General features: G+C 36.0%; 2 protein-coding genes across 5 annotated transcripts in view; one reads left to right on the top strand and one right to left on the bottom strand.

Moving 5' to 3' along the window:
• CENPP (centromere protein P) overlaps positions 1-19,975 on the bottom strand; it is a 152,002-nt gene that overhangs the window by 64,347 nt on the left and 67,680 nt on the right. The gene's annotated exons all lie outside the window — the stretch shown is intronic.
• Positions 2,233-19,033, top strand: ASPN (asporin). Of its 2 annotated transcripts, XM_062008306.1 has the most exons (9): positions 2,233-2,299; positions 2,412-2,462; positions 8,477-8,747; positions 10,853-10,965; positions 13,086-13,299; positions 13,440-13,550; positions 16,035-16,128; positions 17,365-17,503; positions 18,734-19,033. In XM_062008306.1, the coding sequence occupies exons 3-9, from the start codon at positions 8,501-8,503 to the stop codon at positions 18,929-18,931; spliced, it is 1,116 nt and encodes a 371-aa protein (XP_061864290.1). In that variant the 5' UTR covers positions 2,233-2,299; positions 2,412-2,462; positions 8,477-8,500; the 3' UTR covers positions 18,932-19,033. The 2 variants fall into 2 exon arrangements, with proteins under 2 accessions (XP_061864290.1, XP_061864289.1); XM_062008305.1 differs by having other exon boundaries at positions 2,233-2,462.

Below are 19,975 nucleotides of genomic sequence, written 5' to 3'. Positions count from 1 at the left end.
CTGAGGCAGCTGGGGATGTTTAGCCTGGAGAAGGTTGAAAGGAGACGTGAGCACTCTCTACAACTACCTGAAAGGGAGATGTAGAGATCTGGGGGTTGATCTCTTCTCTGCAGTAACAAATGAGGAAATGGGCTCCAGCTATGGCAAGGGAAGTTTAGATTGAAGATTAGGAAGAACTTTTTCACTGAGAGGGTTGCTAAGCATTGGAAGGGGCTGCCGAGGGAGGTGATGGAGTCCCCATCCCTGGAGATATTCAAAAGATGTGTAGATGAGGTGCTGAGGGATATGGTTTAGTTTAAGTGTTGGGTTTGGCAGTGTGAGGTGAGGGGTTGGACTCGATGATCTTAAAGGTCTTTTCCAACCGTAATGATTCCAGGATTCTGTTCGAATCTGGTAGTCAAGAGAACTTTAAAAAGTGACTTTCTGGTGTATTATCATAGAATATTATTTTAGAACGCAATTTTATTCACAATCAAAATACTAAATCCATGTAATGAAACTGGTTAGTATTGCAAGAACAGCACGCAAATGTGAGCAATATTTGTTCCTTCCATGTTGATACTATATGTTGTGCAAACAAATTAAGATGGTTACCTTTTTTTTCAGATAATACCATGTCTCTGTGTACGCTTCATTATATAGTATGGCTATGACAACTTTATACACATAGGAATGTATTCCTACTGCTAGAGTCAAGCAAGAAGAGAATAATTTTAAAAAGTGACTTACTGAAAACTGACTGAGACATTGCTAAATATCAGGGACAAGGAGCGTTGTTGTGAAACTAGGATGAACTGAAATTGCTGACTCAACACTTTATATTATTGAAATGAAAAGTGAAAAAGAAACCAGTGTGTTCATATAATAACCTTCAATTCCCACTCTCTTCTATTAAAGAGCCAAGAAAGCATTGGAGGTCTTTTTAAAATAGGAATTTAATACTAATTTGCTCAAGTAAACAGATTCAAACCAAGCTATTCAATACACAAGGGAGCATTTGCTTAAGAAGCTTCAGTTTCTAAATGCAGGCAAGAGAGTGCAGATCTGTGCAATTTGAGATTTAAAAAAAAATTAAGATCATCCTTCTGATGTTTATGTGGGTATGTGAATGCTTTTGAAACTGTAATTTCATCCCCTGGGAAAAGTGATGGAGAGAATCTTTATCATGGTTTATCTATGCTACTGGAACATATGCAAAAACAATGCAACAGTTAACACAACCCTTATCTTGCTTGATATGATACCACAACAGTCTAAACTTTCGGCAGAGTATCTTTTACTTCCTTAAGAAAGGAACAATAGACAAAATAGGTAAAATGTAACTTAAACTGTCATTTGGCAGACACCACATTACATGTATGTTAAAAAAACAAATAAAAATTCTAGGCTCTTTTCCCACAGCAAGACCAAACTCTTAATTAGGGAAAGGAGCTAATTAAAGACACAGAGGTGTGTGGAATTGGATAGCTACAATGGATTGTAAATTTAAAGACATAAACTCTTACATTGACTATAAAACTTGCTTTAGGTAAACTCAGTCATGCATTTTTGAAGTACACATAAACAGGCAGCCTAGAAAGGTAAACAAAGAATAATCCAGTTTCTAAATATTCTGATGTGCATGTCAGTACAGACTTTAAAAGGGATCACAACTTTTATGCTCACAACTTCTATCCTTGCCATGGAATATGGTAAATAGTATCTGTTTTAAATAAAAAAATACATTGTATTTACCCCACGCAGGAGAAATCAATTAACTTTACTGACTAATAAAATCTGATCTACATTTTACATTCTTGAACCATCCTCCCCAGCTAGCCAGTTGTCTACTGAATGCAAAAGGCAGAATTTACAAGTAAATTTACAAGTAACTACACAATAAAACCTGAATTTTGTAACTTTTGAAAGGTTTGGCAATGTGCTGATTACTATAGTCTATTCATTTACTCTACTAGTAGCTAAGGTTTCCTACTTTTACCCAAGTCACACTTTTTAAAGAGTAAAAGCTAATGAAATAATAAATAAGTGTGATTCCGAAACAGGAATGACCTGATATGGACCTCACTGTACTTCCAGTGTCCTGATGTCAACTATTATTAAACTACAGGTTTTACAAAGTCTTCCACTAGACGTCTAGAGTTAAGCCAGAAGTTTTGGCTGTAATACAGGCAGTGATGAAAAACATATGAGTGGTAACAAGTCATCTTAATATCATTCTTCAGTACTAAGATGGACTAATCTGAAGCAGCACTTTCCTCTTGTATCACCCAGGGTGCCAGGAGGATCAAGAAGTTTGAAAGTGTGTTTCTCTTTCTATTTACTTTCCATTTCACACAACTCAGCCTAACTTCCTTTTTCTCTCTCTTCTGTGGTTTTTTTTTCTTTTAAATATGAAATAACTGGACATAAAGATCTCAGGTGGATTATCACAGTGCTTCTGGAAGAACTACCAAGCTTGCAAGGTATGTCCAGTTAAAATATCTATTCTATATAAAATAGCAATAAAGAATTAAGCAACAGGCTGCCAGTCACTATGTGCAGATTAATAACATTAGGTAATGTAGAGTTAGAAGTACCATTTTTTTAATGGAACGTTTGCAAGTCTACTTTGCAGCTTAAATAATTCTGTATTTACTATGTCTTAGCTGCAAAGCAAAAACAGCTACAGAATAAAAAAAAGCTACAGAGAACTATTTAACTACTGAAGACTTGTGAGATTTAACTGACAAAATCTTTTTTCTCAGTTACTATAAACTATGAAAATGTATCAAATTACAGCAGTTCTTACAGTTACAACTGTGTTAACTTTGTGTATTTTGGTATTCAAGGGTTTTTTTTAAGTAGATATCAGCAAAGTAATTAAGAATTACATGGAAGAGTGAACTGTAGACAAGCTACAACCTAAAAATGCTCAAAGATCATATTGAGTAACACACAGGGTTGGAGCAGTTTTCCACAAAAAGTAAATGCTCTAAACATAAAACTTGTTTCGTAAACATGTTATTCATTACTTACTACATCACTTCAATATTGGACTATTTCTCAAGACAGAATTTCTTCAGTGGTCTTACTGACAAAAAAATTTCCTCCCCTTCTTTTTAAGCTATTCAAACAAATCAATCGAGTAGGCAAAGAGTTAAACATAAACTCCTTTTATTTCTGGAATGGGACAATGACTAATAGAACCAGAACTATTTTTAAATATAGATTTCAAAACAGCTGTGGTCTTGCCTTTCTTTGGACAAAATCTGTGTGCAGTGCAATGATTTGTGTTATTAATGAACACGGGGATTTTTCTTTGCCTCTGTAAAGACCACTACTGTGTCATTTAAACATTTCCTTTCCAGAAACAATGCCATAGGAAATTTGTCTTTGTACACCGGTAACAGAACTGATTTATAAATACAATTCAGAATCTTTTAATGTCTTAAAACTTTACCTATTAACTCCTTCAGTGTCATAACTGGTAAGACAACAGAGATCACATGCTGCAGGACTGGCAGGCATCTGCCAAGGAATCCAAACTTATTCTTTTTCCATGCACACATCCCATACTAACAATATAACTTTTATACTGACGGGAAGTGTTTTTCTCTCCATAATTTGTGTTTGGATTTTTCATGTCACAGAACTGTTGCACACTTAGATGGGAATTTACCACATAATTTCTAAAAGGTTTTAACCGTATTATCATACTGTGACATCACCTGTGTTTAATTAGTTATAAATGGTAAGTATTATCCTAAACTAATAACATTAAAAGTTTCTATCTTCCACATGCTGTTTGGCAATATGTGGTAAAGATGACTACCTTAAGTGTGTATAAGTAGGTCCCAAGCAATTAGTACAGTGATTTTAGGATTGTTACATACTGCAGGAAAGAAATCTAGCCTTTCAGCATTTCTACATATAAAATGTACTCTCCACATTCAGTTAACTTTTTCTGGAGTGTCTAGTATTTCAGTGAAAAGATGCTATTCAGGAGCTTTTTGCACCAAATGACACAGGATTGCTGTAAAGAAGGTACCATGAAGAAGTATGTAAGCCTCACTGAATTTGCTACAAGCCTTCTCAAAGTTATCTTCAATGCTCTGGAGTGTATAAATGAGAATGGGTGAGGGCAGACTTTGTCCAAGCAACAACCATCTTTTCAGGATATCAGTCAACAGAACACCTGAGCTGGGCTGACAGCTTGCACATGTCTAGAATGGCTGTCTCACCAGAATATTGAAGATGAGTTTGAGAAGCCATGTAGCAAATTCAACGAGTCTCACATCTTGTCTTTCCCTCTCACATTCCATCCCACTGAGCCAGGCTGTTCCACCCATTCCTTTGTGCTGGCTGTGATACACAGATTGATGCTGTTTGTACACCTGGAAAAAATGTGTTGGGCTTTTTTTCTTGCTCACATTATTTTTATGCAGGTTCAGCGAGTTCAATCAGCTCACTGAATGGCTGTTCACTAGGCAGAAAAGCTAGAATGAGAGAACTCAAAGCATACACCTGGGAGCAGAATCAGCCTCAAGTGGCAGCAATGGAACATAACTACAGCTGTATTGATGAACTGTGCTTTCTGAATATTAATTAAATACTTCATAAAATTATCATAATAAAATAAGTACAGTATTTCCAGAAAGATCACTAGGATCTTTGATTTTAGGCTTTTGTTTCCTTTTAATTATCTCAGTCTTGTAGTTTTAACATGCAGAAAGTTTCCATAAGTTCTCTGAGATGAGCTGCAGAGTGCATTTCTACCGAGAGATATCAAACACCTATTTACTGGGAAACTCAAAGCCTCAACCATGGAAAAAATTAAAAAAGCTCCATACAATACGGTTCTTTGGAATCCCTCTTTTGGCAGTTCTTTCGCCAACACAAACCTGCAGTCAAACCTGATTACCACTCCTAACTACAAAGCCACTTAGCAATAAGGATTTCTTAATGGCAAAATGAGAGGAGGAAGCAAAAGCTTTTTCTCTTCACTAAAAGCAAGCAAAATTTTAAAAAGATGTTTTACAATTCAAGCTTCCTTTTCTAAAGGGACTTGTTTTCAAGAGATGTAACTCACAAGACTAATGCATGTCATCAGTGATATATTTCAACACTGCTTGTCTAGACCCGTTTGTGAACAATGCACGTTTGTCAAGAGTTCACATTGGTCACTACTCCAATCACAGACTCAACATTCTCATAGTTCAAAATTAGTTTTCTGAAGAGCTGAAAGGAAATGTGCAATCCATTTGTTACAGGTGCAAGTGTGGAAACAAGTTTTAAAATCGTTTCATAATATAACTTCCCAGCAACAGATCCATAACAGCATTTCATGAATGTACACAGCAGATTATATTTTAGGCAGAGTGTAACTATACATCCAGTGCCTATCACAAATAGAGGTCAGTAGAGACTTGGAAAATAAATGTCCCAAGACATGATACATGCTACAACGCTCAATATACTACATGAAGAAATTGCACTATAGTGAACAAAGCACAGAGTTTCATCACTTAATACCTAAGCAGTCATAGGAAGGAGACCAGCCTGAGTGCTCATCTGTGAAAATCCAGTCATTAAAGCACTTGTCCAAAAATATGAAAAACTCAGAAGTCTGAAAGTCTTCCAACTGCTCTTCTGCTAATTAATGGTATGACTAAAGCTTTGAACATTTTGTCTGCTTTGCTGAAGCTGTAATAGAAGCCTGAGAGGGCCAAATACTTCAAAGGTGTACAGCCAGACATGACTGCAATTCTCTGCAAACAAACAAATGTAGGTTCCATACCTTGTTCCTAGCACTGTTTGTATTCAAAAACTCTTTGAAGGAAACACATTGTATAGGATTGCAAGTACAACTTCTAGGAGCATTGAAAGGGAATGTTAGTTTGAACACAAAGGAGAATACATGGGGAAAAACACATATAAAGACTCCTATAAGAGATTGTTAAATGACTTGATTGTTAAATGACTTGAAGATATACACACTACTCAAATGAGCATGGAAGATAACAATAAATTTACAGTTATATGCTGCATATCTACAAGATACAAAGTACATCATGCTTCTGTTTTCAGACACATTTTTTTGAAAGCGTGAGTTATGTAATTTAAATGCTGTTGGATATTCTCCCTGAAATGACACCATTACAGTAGTAGCAATGTATGCAATACATAGCATTTCACTGCTGTTATGAACCACATACAAGAAATGTCAAAAGGACCTTGTATAGAAAAAAGCAATACAAATAAAACCTAAGAATTCTGAATAAGCCAACAGTCTGCTACAAATCAGTGCACTCCTTTTCCTCTGACTGAAGATCAATGGCAAAATGATTCCATAAAGGCATTCCTCAGCTATAAACAGATCAGCAAGTATTTAATTAGGTGATCAAACATGAATCGACATCTGTTTAGTACTTCCTTAAAGAGACCTATGACAGATATAAATAGGAACTTTTTATAAACAGGATCTTCTTAGTTTGCAGAGTGCTGTAGGATCCAGACAGCTTCTAGGATTGGGCTTTGGAGGGGAACTATGTGGAGCTGGGAGCAGAATTTAACAGTCTTTCTCACAGAATCACAAAAACATCCTATCTGTTTCCCTGAGAGTTTGATCAATAGAATCTTTAGAATAAAACCAGAATATGTGGAAAATATCTAAGGGATTAGATATTACTCTGGTAACACAGTATATATTGTTAGGACTGGACTCCTGTTTTTTTAAGTCAGGTGTGGCTAATAGAAATCTGGTAAAATTAGAACTCAAAGCAGAATGAAATTGAATGAACAGTTCTAATGAGACAGAATAGGTCATATTTTTCTAAAGACTTTTTCAGCCCTTCATAACTTGTGTATTCTTCTTAGTAACATAACAAAATAGTTGTAGCTATCTGACATGCCATCTTCTGCTTTGAAAGTGCCCTAAATGATCTAGCATCTTTCTTCCCTAGTGAAGGACTTATGATTACACAAGACATTTTCAAGTTATGGGTAATCTAGGAAGGTGATGGATTTTACAGCATTAAATTCAAGCATAGCTCATTTTCATCTCCTATCAGTTGGCTGCCTGTCATGTACATGCCTTATGATTACAAAGCTGGGTTGGAAAAATAACATATTTATTCAAGAAGTGTGCATATTATTTTTCTGGATGTAATTTACACTACCAATTTCAAATGACACAGATTCAGAACCTCCAAGCCCTTGTCAGAGAAGAGCCCTTACCAAATAAATAAACTTCAACCCAAATGTGCTTGCATACACAAGTGAACTTTTACCAACAGCAGTAACAAATGACTGGAATATGGGGAAAGAGTAGTGTAGCGGAAAGGGACCTGGGGGTGCTGTGGGCAGCAGGATGAGCATGAAGGCCAATGGCATCCTAGAGTGGATTAGAAGGGTTGTGGGCAGCAGGTCGAGAGAGGTTCTGCTCCCCCTCTATTCTGTCCTTGTGAGACAACATCTGGAATAGTGTGTCCAGTTCTGGGCCCCTCAGTTCCACAAGGACAGGGAGATGCTGGAGAGAGTTCAGTGCAGGGCCACAGAGATGATGGAGGGGAGCATCTCCCTTATGATGAAAGGCTGAGGGAGCTGGGGCTCTTCAGCTTGGAGAAGAGGAGACTGAGGAGTGACCTCATTAATGTTTGCAAATACATAAAGGGCGGGTGTCAGGAGGATGGAGCCAGGCTGTGCTCAGGGATGGGCAATGATAGGACAAGGGGCAATGAGTGGAACACAAGAGGCTCCAAAGAAACATAAGGAAGAAATTCTTCCCTGTTGAGGTGAGGGAGCACTGGCAGGGGCTGCCCAGATGGGCTGTGGAGGCTCCTTCTCTGGTCCTGCTCTGGCAGGGGGGTTGGACGGGATGAGCTTTCAAGGTCCCTTCCAACCCTTAAGACTCTGTGATTCTGAGAAAAGCTGTTGTCAGGATTGAAAACTCTATATTTCCCTATGAGAATAATAAGAGTTTAATTGGAAGCATTGAGAGAGCAGAATAACAAGTTTTCAGAGAGTATCTTGATGAGTGTATTTTATGTATTTGCTAATCAAGTCTCTTCCAACTTTCTAAATACAAGCGATGCACATATGTCCATGTATCCCATGAAACCTATAATTTTATCAAGACTGAATAAAATAAATCCAAGTTCTGTTAAAATTTACTATAAAAATTACACTTCAAAGCCTGAAGCCAATGATCACACTATTTTTTAAACTTAAAAATATTGTTATGACATTAATGTCTCGTTAATTTTACTTAAGTTACATTTTAATATTATATTTTACAATAACAGCTTATATTTTGAAGACTAGTTTTTATATTTTTTCAACATTCACATATTAAACCTTAACATTCATAGCAGACCATTTTTGGGGACCAGAGACTAACAATGAGTGAAGTAAATAGTTCAATACCTTTATTTGCTCTTTGACATTCACTGATTCTTGTGTTTGTGGGTTTTTTTGTTTGTTTACTTTCCTCTTCAAGATTGGCTGCCCTGATTAAGAAGATATGAAAGAATACACACTCCTCCTCTTCTTGGCTTTGTGCTCTGCCAAGCCTCTCATTGGTCCTTCATATTTTACACTAAAGAATATGATGCTCCAAGATATGGAGGAAGATGATGATGATGATGATGATGACAATTCTCTATTTCCCACCACTGAACCAATTATACCACTAATTCCTTTTGATCTCTTCCCAACATGCCCCTTTGGATGCCAGTGCTATATGAGAGTTGTCCACTGCTCTGACCTAGGTAAGAATGAAGATACACAGTGTCTGTTCTCCACTTGACTTGCCTTTGGAGGATTTGCCTTGCACATGTTCAAACATTTGTGTACTAGCCATTTTCAAAAGGAGCTTACATTTCTTCAATTGGGCTTTCAAAATGTATCTAATTCATGTCCTGCAACTAATTTGTGTCCAGCACTTTTTGCAACATTACTTTTTTCTGAGTTCATGTGCATCAGTTTAGAAAATTAAGTTGTTATAGACATCTTCCATTAGCGACGATTTCTGTCGATAACAACATAGAATGGAAAGGCTTTAAGTATATAATAATCCACACAGACTTTTATCCACTAAGAGAACAATCACAGAACATGAAAAATCTTATATTTACATTTTTAATTGCACTTCCTCTTGTTTTACTTGTATGACGTTATTCCCAGAGAAGCACAAGTTTGCTGCATCATAGACAAGCTATTAGTCCCCTCTCTCAAAAAAGACTATGGCTAAAGAAGCACTTACATTCACAACTATAAAGGAACAGCTCACATGATGAGAAAGCATAACAAAGGAAAAACAAGCAATAAATAAACCACAAGGAAGTTTCATGCCAGTGAATACATGATGGAATACAAACTATTTACCCAGGTTGCCGAAGACAAACCTGCAACTGTCACTGCAGTCATAGAATCACAGAATGGTGGGGTTGGAACGGATCTTTAGAGATCATCTAGTCCAACCCCCCTGCAGAAGCAGGTTCACCTAGATCAGGTCACATAGGAACATGTCCAGGCAGGTCTTGAAGACCTCCAAGGAAGGAGACTCCACAACCCCTCTGGGCAGCCTGGACCAGGGCTCCTTCACCTCACACTGAAAGAGTTTTTTCTTATGTTTTAAGTGGAACTTTTTGTGTTCCAGCTTCATCCCATCACCCCTTGTCCTGCTGCTAGCTACTATAGAAAAAAGTGCTGTCCCAACCTCCTGACACCCACGCTTTAGATATTTATAAATGTTAATAAGACCTCTGCTCAGTCTCCTCTGCTCCAGACTAAACAGCATGACTAAACTGCGGTTTTAATTATGTGAGTTTGAATTAGTGTTCATTGACATTTTCCAATGATTCAGGGTAATCAAAGGGCTATGCCCCTGCCACTACCACAGCAACAGTGACATCCTTTCTCATCTCAGCTCTGCCATCATTCTGAAGCATTGAGTCAATACATAAATTGTTGGGTTTTAGAAAATGTGTCATTATGAAGGAATCAAACTTTGGCTGGTAGCAATAAACTGTGGATATTGCATCTGGTTTAGAGATCGCAAACCCCTTCACACATAGCAAAAATCCCCTATTAACAGATTTAATCTTTAAATATCTGTAAGCTAGTAATTATGGAATGTTAATAAACTGGACCAGCATTTATCATTTGATACAGCAGCACTTCTGCTGAAAAGAAAATCACTACCCCTTGCTAGTCTCTTCTGCTGACACACTCAGATGTCACGAATGGCAGTGGTTTTGTATCTGAACAATCAACTGGATCGGGGAATTTATACAACTGGTAGTTTAGTACTGGCAGCTCTAAGATAATTTTTTTATCCACTTTTACCAAGAATACATTTCTCTGCATTGGCATTAACTGTGTGGCTATATAAGCAACCATGCCAGTACAATGGATGCGGCAGTGGAGAGGTAGAAAGGAGTAGTCAGACCCTGAGCAGAAGTCCCTTAACACCACCACAATGGCCCTGTCTCTCAGTGCAGAGCCACAGCGCCAGGTCCTCCAAGGACTGCTTTCTCCAGGGACTTCAGGAGCCTTCCTATAGAACCACCAGTGCTTTGAGGCTGCTCATTTCACAGACACAAAAAGTGTGTAATGAGCATCTCATTGAAGCTTTTCATGGTCAAGGTCAGAAGCAATTCCTCCTGAAACTAGCCACACATTTTTAGAATACATTCTTACACGATAAGTTCCTCTCAGATTGAATGTTCTTTTCTATCCTTTGCTTTACGATTGTTTGTATTTTCTTTCCTGTCATACTCATCAATAATCTTACTATGTTTTGCTGCCCAGTAGTTAATTTGACTTATATGCAGGCACATAACGCCCGTGTTTATCTCATCTACTTGAACAGGTCTGACATCAATACCTCGCAACATTCCACCAGATACTCGTATGATTGACCTTCAAAACAACAAAATCAGAGAGGTCAAGGAAAATGATCTCCGGGGACTCACATCACTTTATGTAAGCTTGCTATTTTTCAAGTCTGAAATCTTCTTCAGCAATCTGAAATATTTTGATACTTTAAAAATACCAATGGTATTTGTCTTCTCCAATAGTATCCACAAAAATACAGTCTAATGCCTGCATCCAATGACTGCTTCCACATAGTATGAAGCAGAGCTCTTTGAGCTGTAAGACCTATGCTACTTTCTGCAATGTCCAGAAAATGTACCACATGCAGCTCACCAAAAAGGTACTCAACATTTATTCAGTCCTTGACATGCACAGAAACATTCTCTACATTTTAAAGGCTGCAAGACAAGTGCAGACTTTTTATCTGCTTAGCTGTAAAAAAGCAGATCTTTATGTATTTTGTAAGGGCGTTTTCAAAACAACACAGCATACAACCACATATAGACCACTGAAACTTGTTACAAATCCAGTTGACCTGCACAGAAAGAGACCTACACTGACTTACTGAAAAAGTCAAATGCTTTACCACTGTATTTGTAATACACTCATGTATGCACATAGAGACAGGCTTTAAGCATCGCTAGCAACTGATAAATCTAGATATTTACATTACATATGATCTCTTTTCTATAATGAAAGAAAATAAGAGGATATCAGAGGTCTGGAAAGATAGATTAAATCTCTTTTTGAATACATATTTCCTTAAGATGTCACTCTAGATCCAGACTGATTAATGAATCCAGATGATTCACCATCTGGAATGCCCAGATTTGTCACTGACAATTTTCATTATAAAAATGACAAATCTGTTCCACAAGTTATAGCAAATTAACATAATTGTATTCCACATTAGAAAGACATGAAGCATATATCAAACTAACATAAATCAAAGCCTTTTCAGTTATATCTGGTTTCCTATCAGGAACTGAAAATTTGCCAGATTCAAGTACTATGAATGAACTTGTTAATTATTATGGGTTAAACTTGGGTAGAAAAAAAAAATGGAACCAAATAAATTTGCTTGCAACAAAGCATTTCCAATTCCTCTTAAGCATCTGACGTCTGGATACAGAATGGTGTTACCGGCAATTTAGGGTAAACACACTAGCTGTGGCTTATATTCAGTACAAAAGATCTTATAGAAACTAACCTCCAGTGACTGGGGGAGTTATCGGAATATATCAACAACCACCACATTACACATCAGAGTCATTGCTTAAGTACGTGGTAACTGAAAACTCCAAGCTGATGTGATTTTTCTCATCAGTGACTTAGGGGCAAGGCCTTACAAAATTTTTATTGAAAGTAGTTTACTTTGTCAAACTTGTTTGGGTACTAGTCTACTTAGCAAAGGCAGATGGCAACTTGGATGAGGAAGGAGCATTTCCTGTTTATTTCCTTAAGATATCCACATTTTTTTTCTGGGAAAAAAAGATTAATTCTGTTTCACTCTACTTTTTCCCTTGCAATTTGAGAGAGTAGATGACTTACCAACTGCTCAAAGGAATAAAAAAGGAACAAAAATTAATATTCAAGGTATGGAAATGCAGAGAAGTGATTTGACATGGAAAATAATTTTAGATAACTGGTATTTTGTTGCCTGTAACTCATAACAAATTCTCTGATAACATATACCAACAAAGAACAGAAAACTGTCCCAAGAAAGGACTAGGGCACTGTACAGAAGACAGAGACTAAATATACAGGAATGAAAAAATTATGGCAAATAAGTTATAAATTTATTTGTCATATACAGACATTAACTTTTATGAAATTCAGAACAAAATACTGACTTTTATTTTGCAGCATCATGCTGAAATAGAAGATGAAATTCTGAGTTTTTAGAATGTCTGCATTGAGGAACAACAAAGAAAATAACCCCCAAACAATCCCACAAAATATATCAAGATAACAGATGGCACCTTGTCACCTCTGACTAGTTTTTCTCTACCTCCTAGTTGATGCACCAGCTTCCTGATTCTTTTCTGAATGGCAGAATCAATTGAACTGCCCAAAGTATCCACCAAGTGCTAAAGTTTGGCATGATGCAAAAAAAAATTAAAATACCTAATTGCTAAATCATGTATCAAATTCATGGCTTAAATCGATAATCACAACATTCCTGTCTAAAGACATTGTTTTTGTATTGCTCTTCCCGTATCTTGCAGGCATTGGCTTTGAACAACAATAAAATATCCAAGATCCATCCAAAAGCCTTTCAACCAACGAAGAAGCTTCGACGACTGTATTTGTCCCATAATCAGCTAACTGAGATTCCAACAGAACTACCGAAGACTTTAGCAGAGCTCAGAATCCATGCTAATAAGGTTAAGAAAATCCACAAGGATGCATTTAAAGGAATGAAGTCTCTACACGTTTTAGGTAAGTACAATTAAGTAGAAAAGAGCAAGATGCTTAGAACCTCAGAAGTAATGAGATCAGATGTTTACGAGTTAGTCTAACAAGCACAAGTTCCTATGCCAAAATAAATACTTTCTTTTTACCTTTTTAACCTTGGACAGAAATGAGTGCAAATCCTCTTGACAATGAAGGAATAGAGCCAGGGGCTTTTGAAGGAGTAAATATCTATCACATAAGAATTGCAGAAGCTAAATTAACTTCAATTCCTAAAGGTATGCTTTGGTTTACATTTTCTATTTTACCTATACCACTATACTCCTAAATAAAATGCTTCTATCTATATGGTTGTTAAAATGTTCATGACTTCTATTTTCTGTTGTTCATTAACAATATATCACCTCCTATCATATTTTCCTTTTTGCACTTAGCATGCAATTCCACATCTCAGAAGTGCATATATGCCTTCTCCCTAACAGGCACAGTTCTCTGAGACATCTAGACACCCTTCTCAGGAGAAATGATGTGAAGAAAATTAAAATACAATGTCACTTCATATTTTTAAAATCAGTCTCAAAAATACTTAAAAAGAACGGATAAACCCCCTGATACTTGATCTGAGTCATAAGAGACACAGAACTCCCACTTCCTTTATGCATTTAAAAGAATATCTTTTTTTTTAAGTTTAATTTTGAATGTTTCAAGCAACTCAAATATGCTCTGCCATATGAGCATCTTAATGCAAAACCCAATACAGAGTTTTATGTATCTATTCTGATGGGGCTTTGCTAAGTGGAATTTAATATTAACATTTAAAAGAATGTCAACATCATACAGTACATAATTAAATCATTCCTTCATATAAAACAACTGACTTGTGATTTGGAGATAGCAATAAGTTAAAACAATAACTTCACAAATCTCTGATCTCCACACACAAAGCAACATGGAGGAACTCAGTAAAACACCTGCACTTTTTTCTGTAGGTCACTGCAGTATTTAACTGAATTCTCATGATTTGCAGCTGCTCAAAACTGCTAGCTAGAAGAGAGGAAACAGTGCATAATGTCATATGTTTTATCAACCATTAACTTACAGGGAAACTAAATGTTGGCCCCTAAGATATTTATTTCTGGATCATTCAGATAAAGAACAATGTTTCTATTAGATTTAATCTCTTCTTGTAGACAGATATGCAAAAAGCATCCCCCTAGAAGAGAGCACTAGAAGTACTCCAACAAAACCCCAAAATATCTCATCCCCATTGATAAGGTAATTCTAATATCAGAAACCATTTGTCTGCTTCTGGTAACACTCCCCAACACATAAAAAAGACATTCTTCTGGTATCATCATAACACCCTCTCCTATCACTTACACAAAAAAAAGGTACATAAAGTGATTCAGATTTTGTCTTTGTTATAGAGAAATCTCTTATAAGGAGACAGCATGAGGTCCAATTTGTGTTGTCAAATACATCAATAAATCATAACCAAACAGGATTTCATGGTGAATCCATTCTACACAAATGGAAATTAAGTTTATAGATCTGTCTATCTGCAAACATTATAGTCATAGAATCATAGAATGGTTGGGGTTGGAAGGGACCTTTAGAGATCATCCAGTCCAACCCCCCTGCACAAGCAGGTCGCACTTAGATCAGGTCGCACAGGAATGTGTCCAGGAGGGTCTTGAAGACCTCCCGAGAAGAAGCCTCCACACCCTCCCTGACACATAGATTAAAAAATGTAATTTACAAAATACCTTTAAAACCTAAAATGGACAGATGAGTAGTTTTCCCTCTTAATATTGTAACTCAGACAGAAGCAGCACTTCACAGAACTGGAAACCAGAAGGTAACTGTAAAAAAGCTCAAATACAGCCCATTCCCCCAAGCATCAAGTGTCACAAACACAGATTGGAAAGCACCCCTCTTTTCCTCAGTATTGCAATGCTACAAGCAATGGCAATGGAAGCAGTGCTCTTCAAAGCCGTATTAGTTACAGAAACGTGGTTTTTGCTTGCCTGGTGCCAGGGTGCCATCTAGACAGATGCCAGTAAGACTCAAGGTAAGCTTTGCAAAGTGAAACCGAATCTTGTGACTATCTTTCTCTGCCCTCACTAAAAGGATACTGTACAAAACATTCTCTGTTTCCTGGTCCAGACATGGACAGTTCTGGATTGGGACTATTTGGTACTCCATGAGAAAACATTCTGCATACTGGCACTGGAAAGAGCATCCCAAAGATCTCATTTTACTCAGAGAATTCTGAAAGCTTTCCTCCAGATCACACCTTGGGAGCTTCAATAGTGCATTTGTTACATCATTTAGAAGAAAACGCTTATCTGCAAAAAAGTCACAGGTTCCACAGGAGCAGGATTTTGACTACCAACTGCTCAGTAATTGCCCATAACATACAATTTACATCTTTCACAGGGTAACCAAAAGTATCTGAAAGTTGTTGTAAAGAAAGCTAGCAAAAATATACCTACTTTTGGAACTCTGAAATTGCAACATTAGCATGTTCCCTTTCACATCTTAATTTCTTTTTAAGAAGTCACTATTATAAACCTAATTAAGTTATTAAATAAAAGTAATATATTTGTATCTAGTATCTATTACTTTGATGCAGATAATCCCCCCAAAATTCTTCAACCAATCCTAAACACAAAGAAATAAATCTTTTTGCAACAAAATAGCTATATCCATGAAACCAAGTTAGATTATTTTTCTTATACTGTGCATTTGTTTTTTGTCAGATTTGCCCTCCAGCCTACTAGAACTTCATTTAGATGACAATAAAATTACAGCAATTGAACTTGAAGATTTTAACCGTTACAAAGATCTTCAAAGGTAAAATTCCCATGCAGAATGCTTGCATTTGACAAAAGGTCAGACCTAGCAGGACCTCTTATTTGATACTTCTCTTGTTAATGTGAGACGAGTGAATTAAAAATATGACTTGTTATATACTAAGAACTGCTGTAAATAAGACCAAATTAAAAAAAACCCAAAAGCCAACAAAACACCTGCAAACATCAGCCTTATTATTACACGTCTTGCCTACAGCTCCCAATAGAAGTGTTTGTTAAGAACAGTATCTGATCAGAAAATGTAACAATCATAAATTCTTTCCTCATGGCATGGAAAAATGCCTCAATTAAGTATGTATTTCTCACAGAACATATGACCCCCTAAAACAAGGTATACAGCAGCACCAATTGATTTTTGTTTGAGGAATAGAAGGCCTTTCTTGCAACTAAATTTATAGGACTCAAGAGTCATAAGTTTTTTCATTCCAGAAAAGCCTAAGTGCACCAGAAGGATACCCTTCAATGAAAAAGATAAAAGGATAGTAACAGAAGGGAAAATTGAGACCTTTTTTTTTTACAAACACATGGGAAAACTCATAATATGAGAAGATAAATTTGTCTCCTGAAAACTAGCCCAAAAGAAATGTAGTAGCTGGTAAAAGAAAGAACTTGCCAACTGTTTCCAAATGTGATGGGCTTTAAGAAAAAAAAAAAAAAGCATTTTTCCCAAGAACCTATCACTGACATAGTACGGTAGAAGTAAGTTTTTTAAAGCTCGGTTGAGTACTCAGAAAATCCAGCTGCGCAGCACTAAATTTTATATTTGGTAATAGAAACTACTAGCAGAGGAACTGCTGAACTGCATTTAGATACTAGCTTCAGTGTCTGAAGAAATCAGGAAAGGAAGGAGAAAGAGGATTGCAGGATGTGGGGAAAGAGCTATTCCAAAGTAACCTGTGTCTCCACTTTCCGAATCATCTTCTTAGCAACCCAGGCTCAAGTCTTAGAGCAAAAAATCTAACCAAGGCAGAAGTTCAGTGAAAATGTCGAAGTAAGAAAGAAGGCAGTCCTGTTTATAGTTGAGATATAAAGTTCTTGACTAAGCTATATGTGTAACTGTTTCTTTACAAGACTTGTTCTTTTTTCTTTCCTATCAGAGGTAAGGTTTCATCATCTTTAGACAGTGCTTTTTTTCCCTTTGTCTTCAAATTCTGCACTTATGTGCTGTTGTGAATCTCTATTATTCTTTAATTAATGTTCCTTCTACTATTTCTAGGCTAGGCCTTGGGAACAATAAAATCAAAGATGTGGAAAATGGAAGTTTCGCCAACATACCAAGTATACGTGAAATCCATCTTGAAAAAAATAAGCTCAAGAAAGTTCCTCCTGGATTACCCGAACTGAAATATCTCCAGGTCGTATACTAAACTTAACTGAAAGCTCTCCTAGTTAGAGTTGTTAGACTTTCACAGTGCCATACTAATTAGGACACAACCTAATGAAATTAATTAAAAGCATAATTCACTGTCACATATATTTTGACATCGCTCTCATACTAGGAGAACCTGAAATCATCAAACAAGATACTGGGAGAAAACAAATGAAATCAACGTGCTACACCCAGAAAATGTTTCCAGAAAGTTTGTAACAGATTTGTCATAATTTCCATATTAGCAAGGCAGAGTGGAGATTTTTCCATTCCCACACCATAGTTTACATCCAAAGTAAATGATTTACAAGGCTGAAAGAATGAGATACGATTTAAAAATCTGTATTTAGAATTAGATAAATTGTGTAAAATGCTTTCAAAATACATTTATTTACAGAATTCTGGAATAGCAGTTAAAATCATATTTTTTTATAAGATGACATATACTGTAGGTTACTTAAGCAGAACAAAGCTTGAGGTAACCTGAAGAAATCCACAGGTGACAGAGCACATTATAAGCTGTTTGGTAAAAGGCTTACCTCAGTTTCAATTCTTTCCACTTCTCATTTCACTTCAAATTAAAGGGAAATATTTTGAGATATTTGTATATTTGAAAAAGAAAAACTAACCCCAAAACCCCCAACAAAACCCAAAGATCAGCTTACAGTGTCATGTAAATTTAGATATACAAACAAAAGAATTTTTTAGCTAATGTACACTATTAAGTTCTAATCTCTACTGTCACAAGATTTTCTCTTTTTTAGTAATTTAAGCTATATCACCATTAGACTAAAGTGCTCCTACAACCATACTGCCAACTCTTTCAACATTACCTCTTCTAGAGACTAATTTCTAAAATTTATTAAATCACTGATAATTTGCATTATGGAAGAACATAATACTGCATCATTATAATTCTTACTACAAGAGAACATAAAATTGTACTTTAGGAGAACTATCTATAAGAATAAAGTCCAATTATTCTGACAGCACACTGATAAGATACCATATATTACTTTTTTAGTAGGAGAAACTGGTAGAAGTGAGGCATTTTTTAAATATTCCACACAATTTTTTAATTCTAGTTACTATTAAGGCCTGCATCCAACTGGTTCAACTTAGAGCAAGCCTCAGTTATCTACATGTAAACACATGTTTAGATATTTTTTTCATTTCCATTCTAACTGCTATGTTTTACTGTTTCTTATTGCTGCAGGTAGTCTTCCTTCATTCCAATCATATTGCAAAATTGGGAGTGAATGATTTCTGTCCAACAGGAAGAAGAAAGAAGAAAGCATTATACAGTGGCATAAGTCTCTTCAACAATCCTGTGAAGTACTGGGAGGTTCAGCCTTCAACTTTCCGTTGCATTTTGGCCAGAAACAGTGTGCAACTTGGAAATTTCCTCAAGTGATGCTGAAAGTTTGTAATTTCAAAAAGCAGTTTGTCCAAATCAGTTCTACAATACTTGAAATTTGCAGAAAAAATGCCAATTTTTACATTATTTGACCAGTTTACAAAGTATTTACTATTTCAAATATAATTAATTGGAAACAATATGTTAGTAGAATTAATTGTTATTACTTGACAATGTTCAACCTACATTTGAATAATTTAAACAAAAGCCTTTATATCTTATGTAAGGACTCTAGGAAGTGGAACTGGAAACTGTATTTGATGTTTCCTATTATAGACATTGAATTCTTTACTTAAATCACATAGATTTAGCATATTCTTTCTTTCAAATACATTCTAAAAATCCAGTGGAAGTGACTTTTTCCACAGTAAGGACATTTTCCTCCAGCAATAAGTGTTGTAAGAAAAGTTGCAAAAAAATGTTTCAGACTCCAAAGACAACTTCTTGTGGCATTTTTAATGATCAGAAAAGATGCAATAAAAAGTTCTTGTACTGTGAGGTCTTTGATCTCTAAACTAGAAGATATTTTTAGAATCTACTAAGTGAAATAAAGGCGTGTTTCATATCAAGAACTAACAAACAAGAAAAAGCCCTTTAAAAGGTTTTGGTACTTTTTCTTGCAACTTTAAGAGGGAAATGTCATTCAATGTTTTATTATCAATATAATTTGATGCACTCTGAACATTAAAAAGTAGGATTCAGGTTTATCATATGCTTGAAGCTTAATAGGAATGATTGTTAAACTCCCTTTAGGCTGGCACAACATTTTTTTCTCCTAAAAATTGTCTAAGAATTGTAACCATGTTTTGCATTTAATTTTTCCTCTTTTATATTTCGACATCACATGGGTTAACAATCCCTCATTAATGTAAGTACCTTTAATTGCCAAATGCAAGCAGACAGCTGGAACTCAACTGCCCTTACGTAGGTCAGCACATAGAATTCTCATTACAGACAGTACTGTATAAAGTGGATATTTTAGATATCTATTTAGTGTATATTTGCTATCAGGATTCAAAATAAATTAAATAAACTTAAAGA

This window comes from Colius striatus, chromosome 15 (genome assembly GCF_028858725.1).
Source record: "Colius striatus isolate bColStr4 chromosome 15, bColStr4.1.hap1, whole genome shotgun sequence".
In the NCBI taxonomy this organism is placed as follows: Eukaryota; Metazoa; Chordata; class Aves; order Coliiformes; family Coliidae; genus Colius; species Colius striatus.
This window is presented reverse-complemented; position numbering and strand designations above follow the sequence as displayed.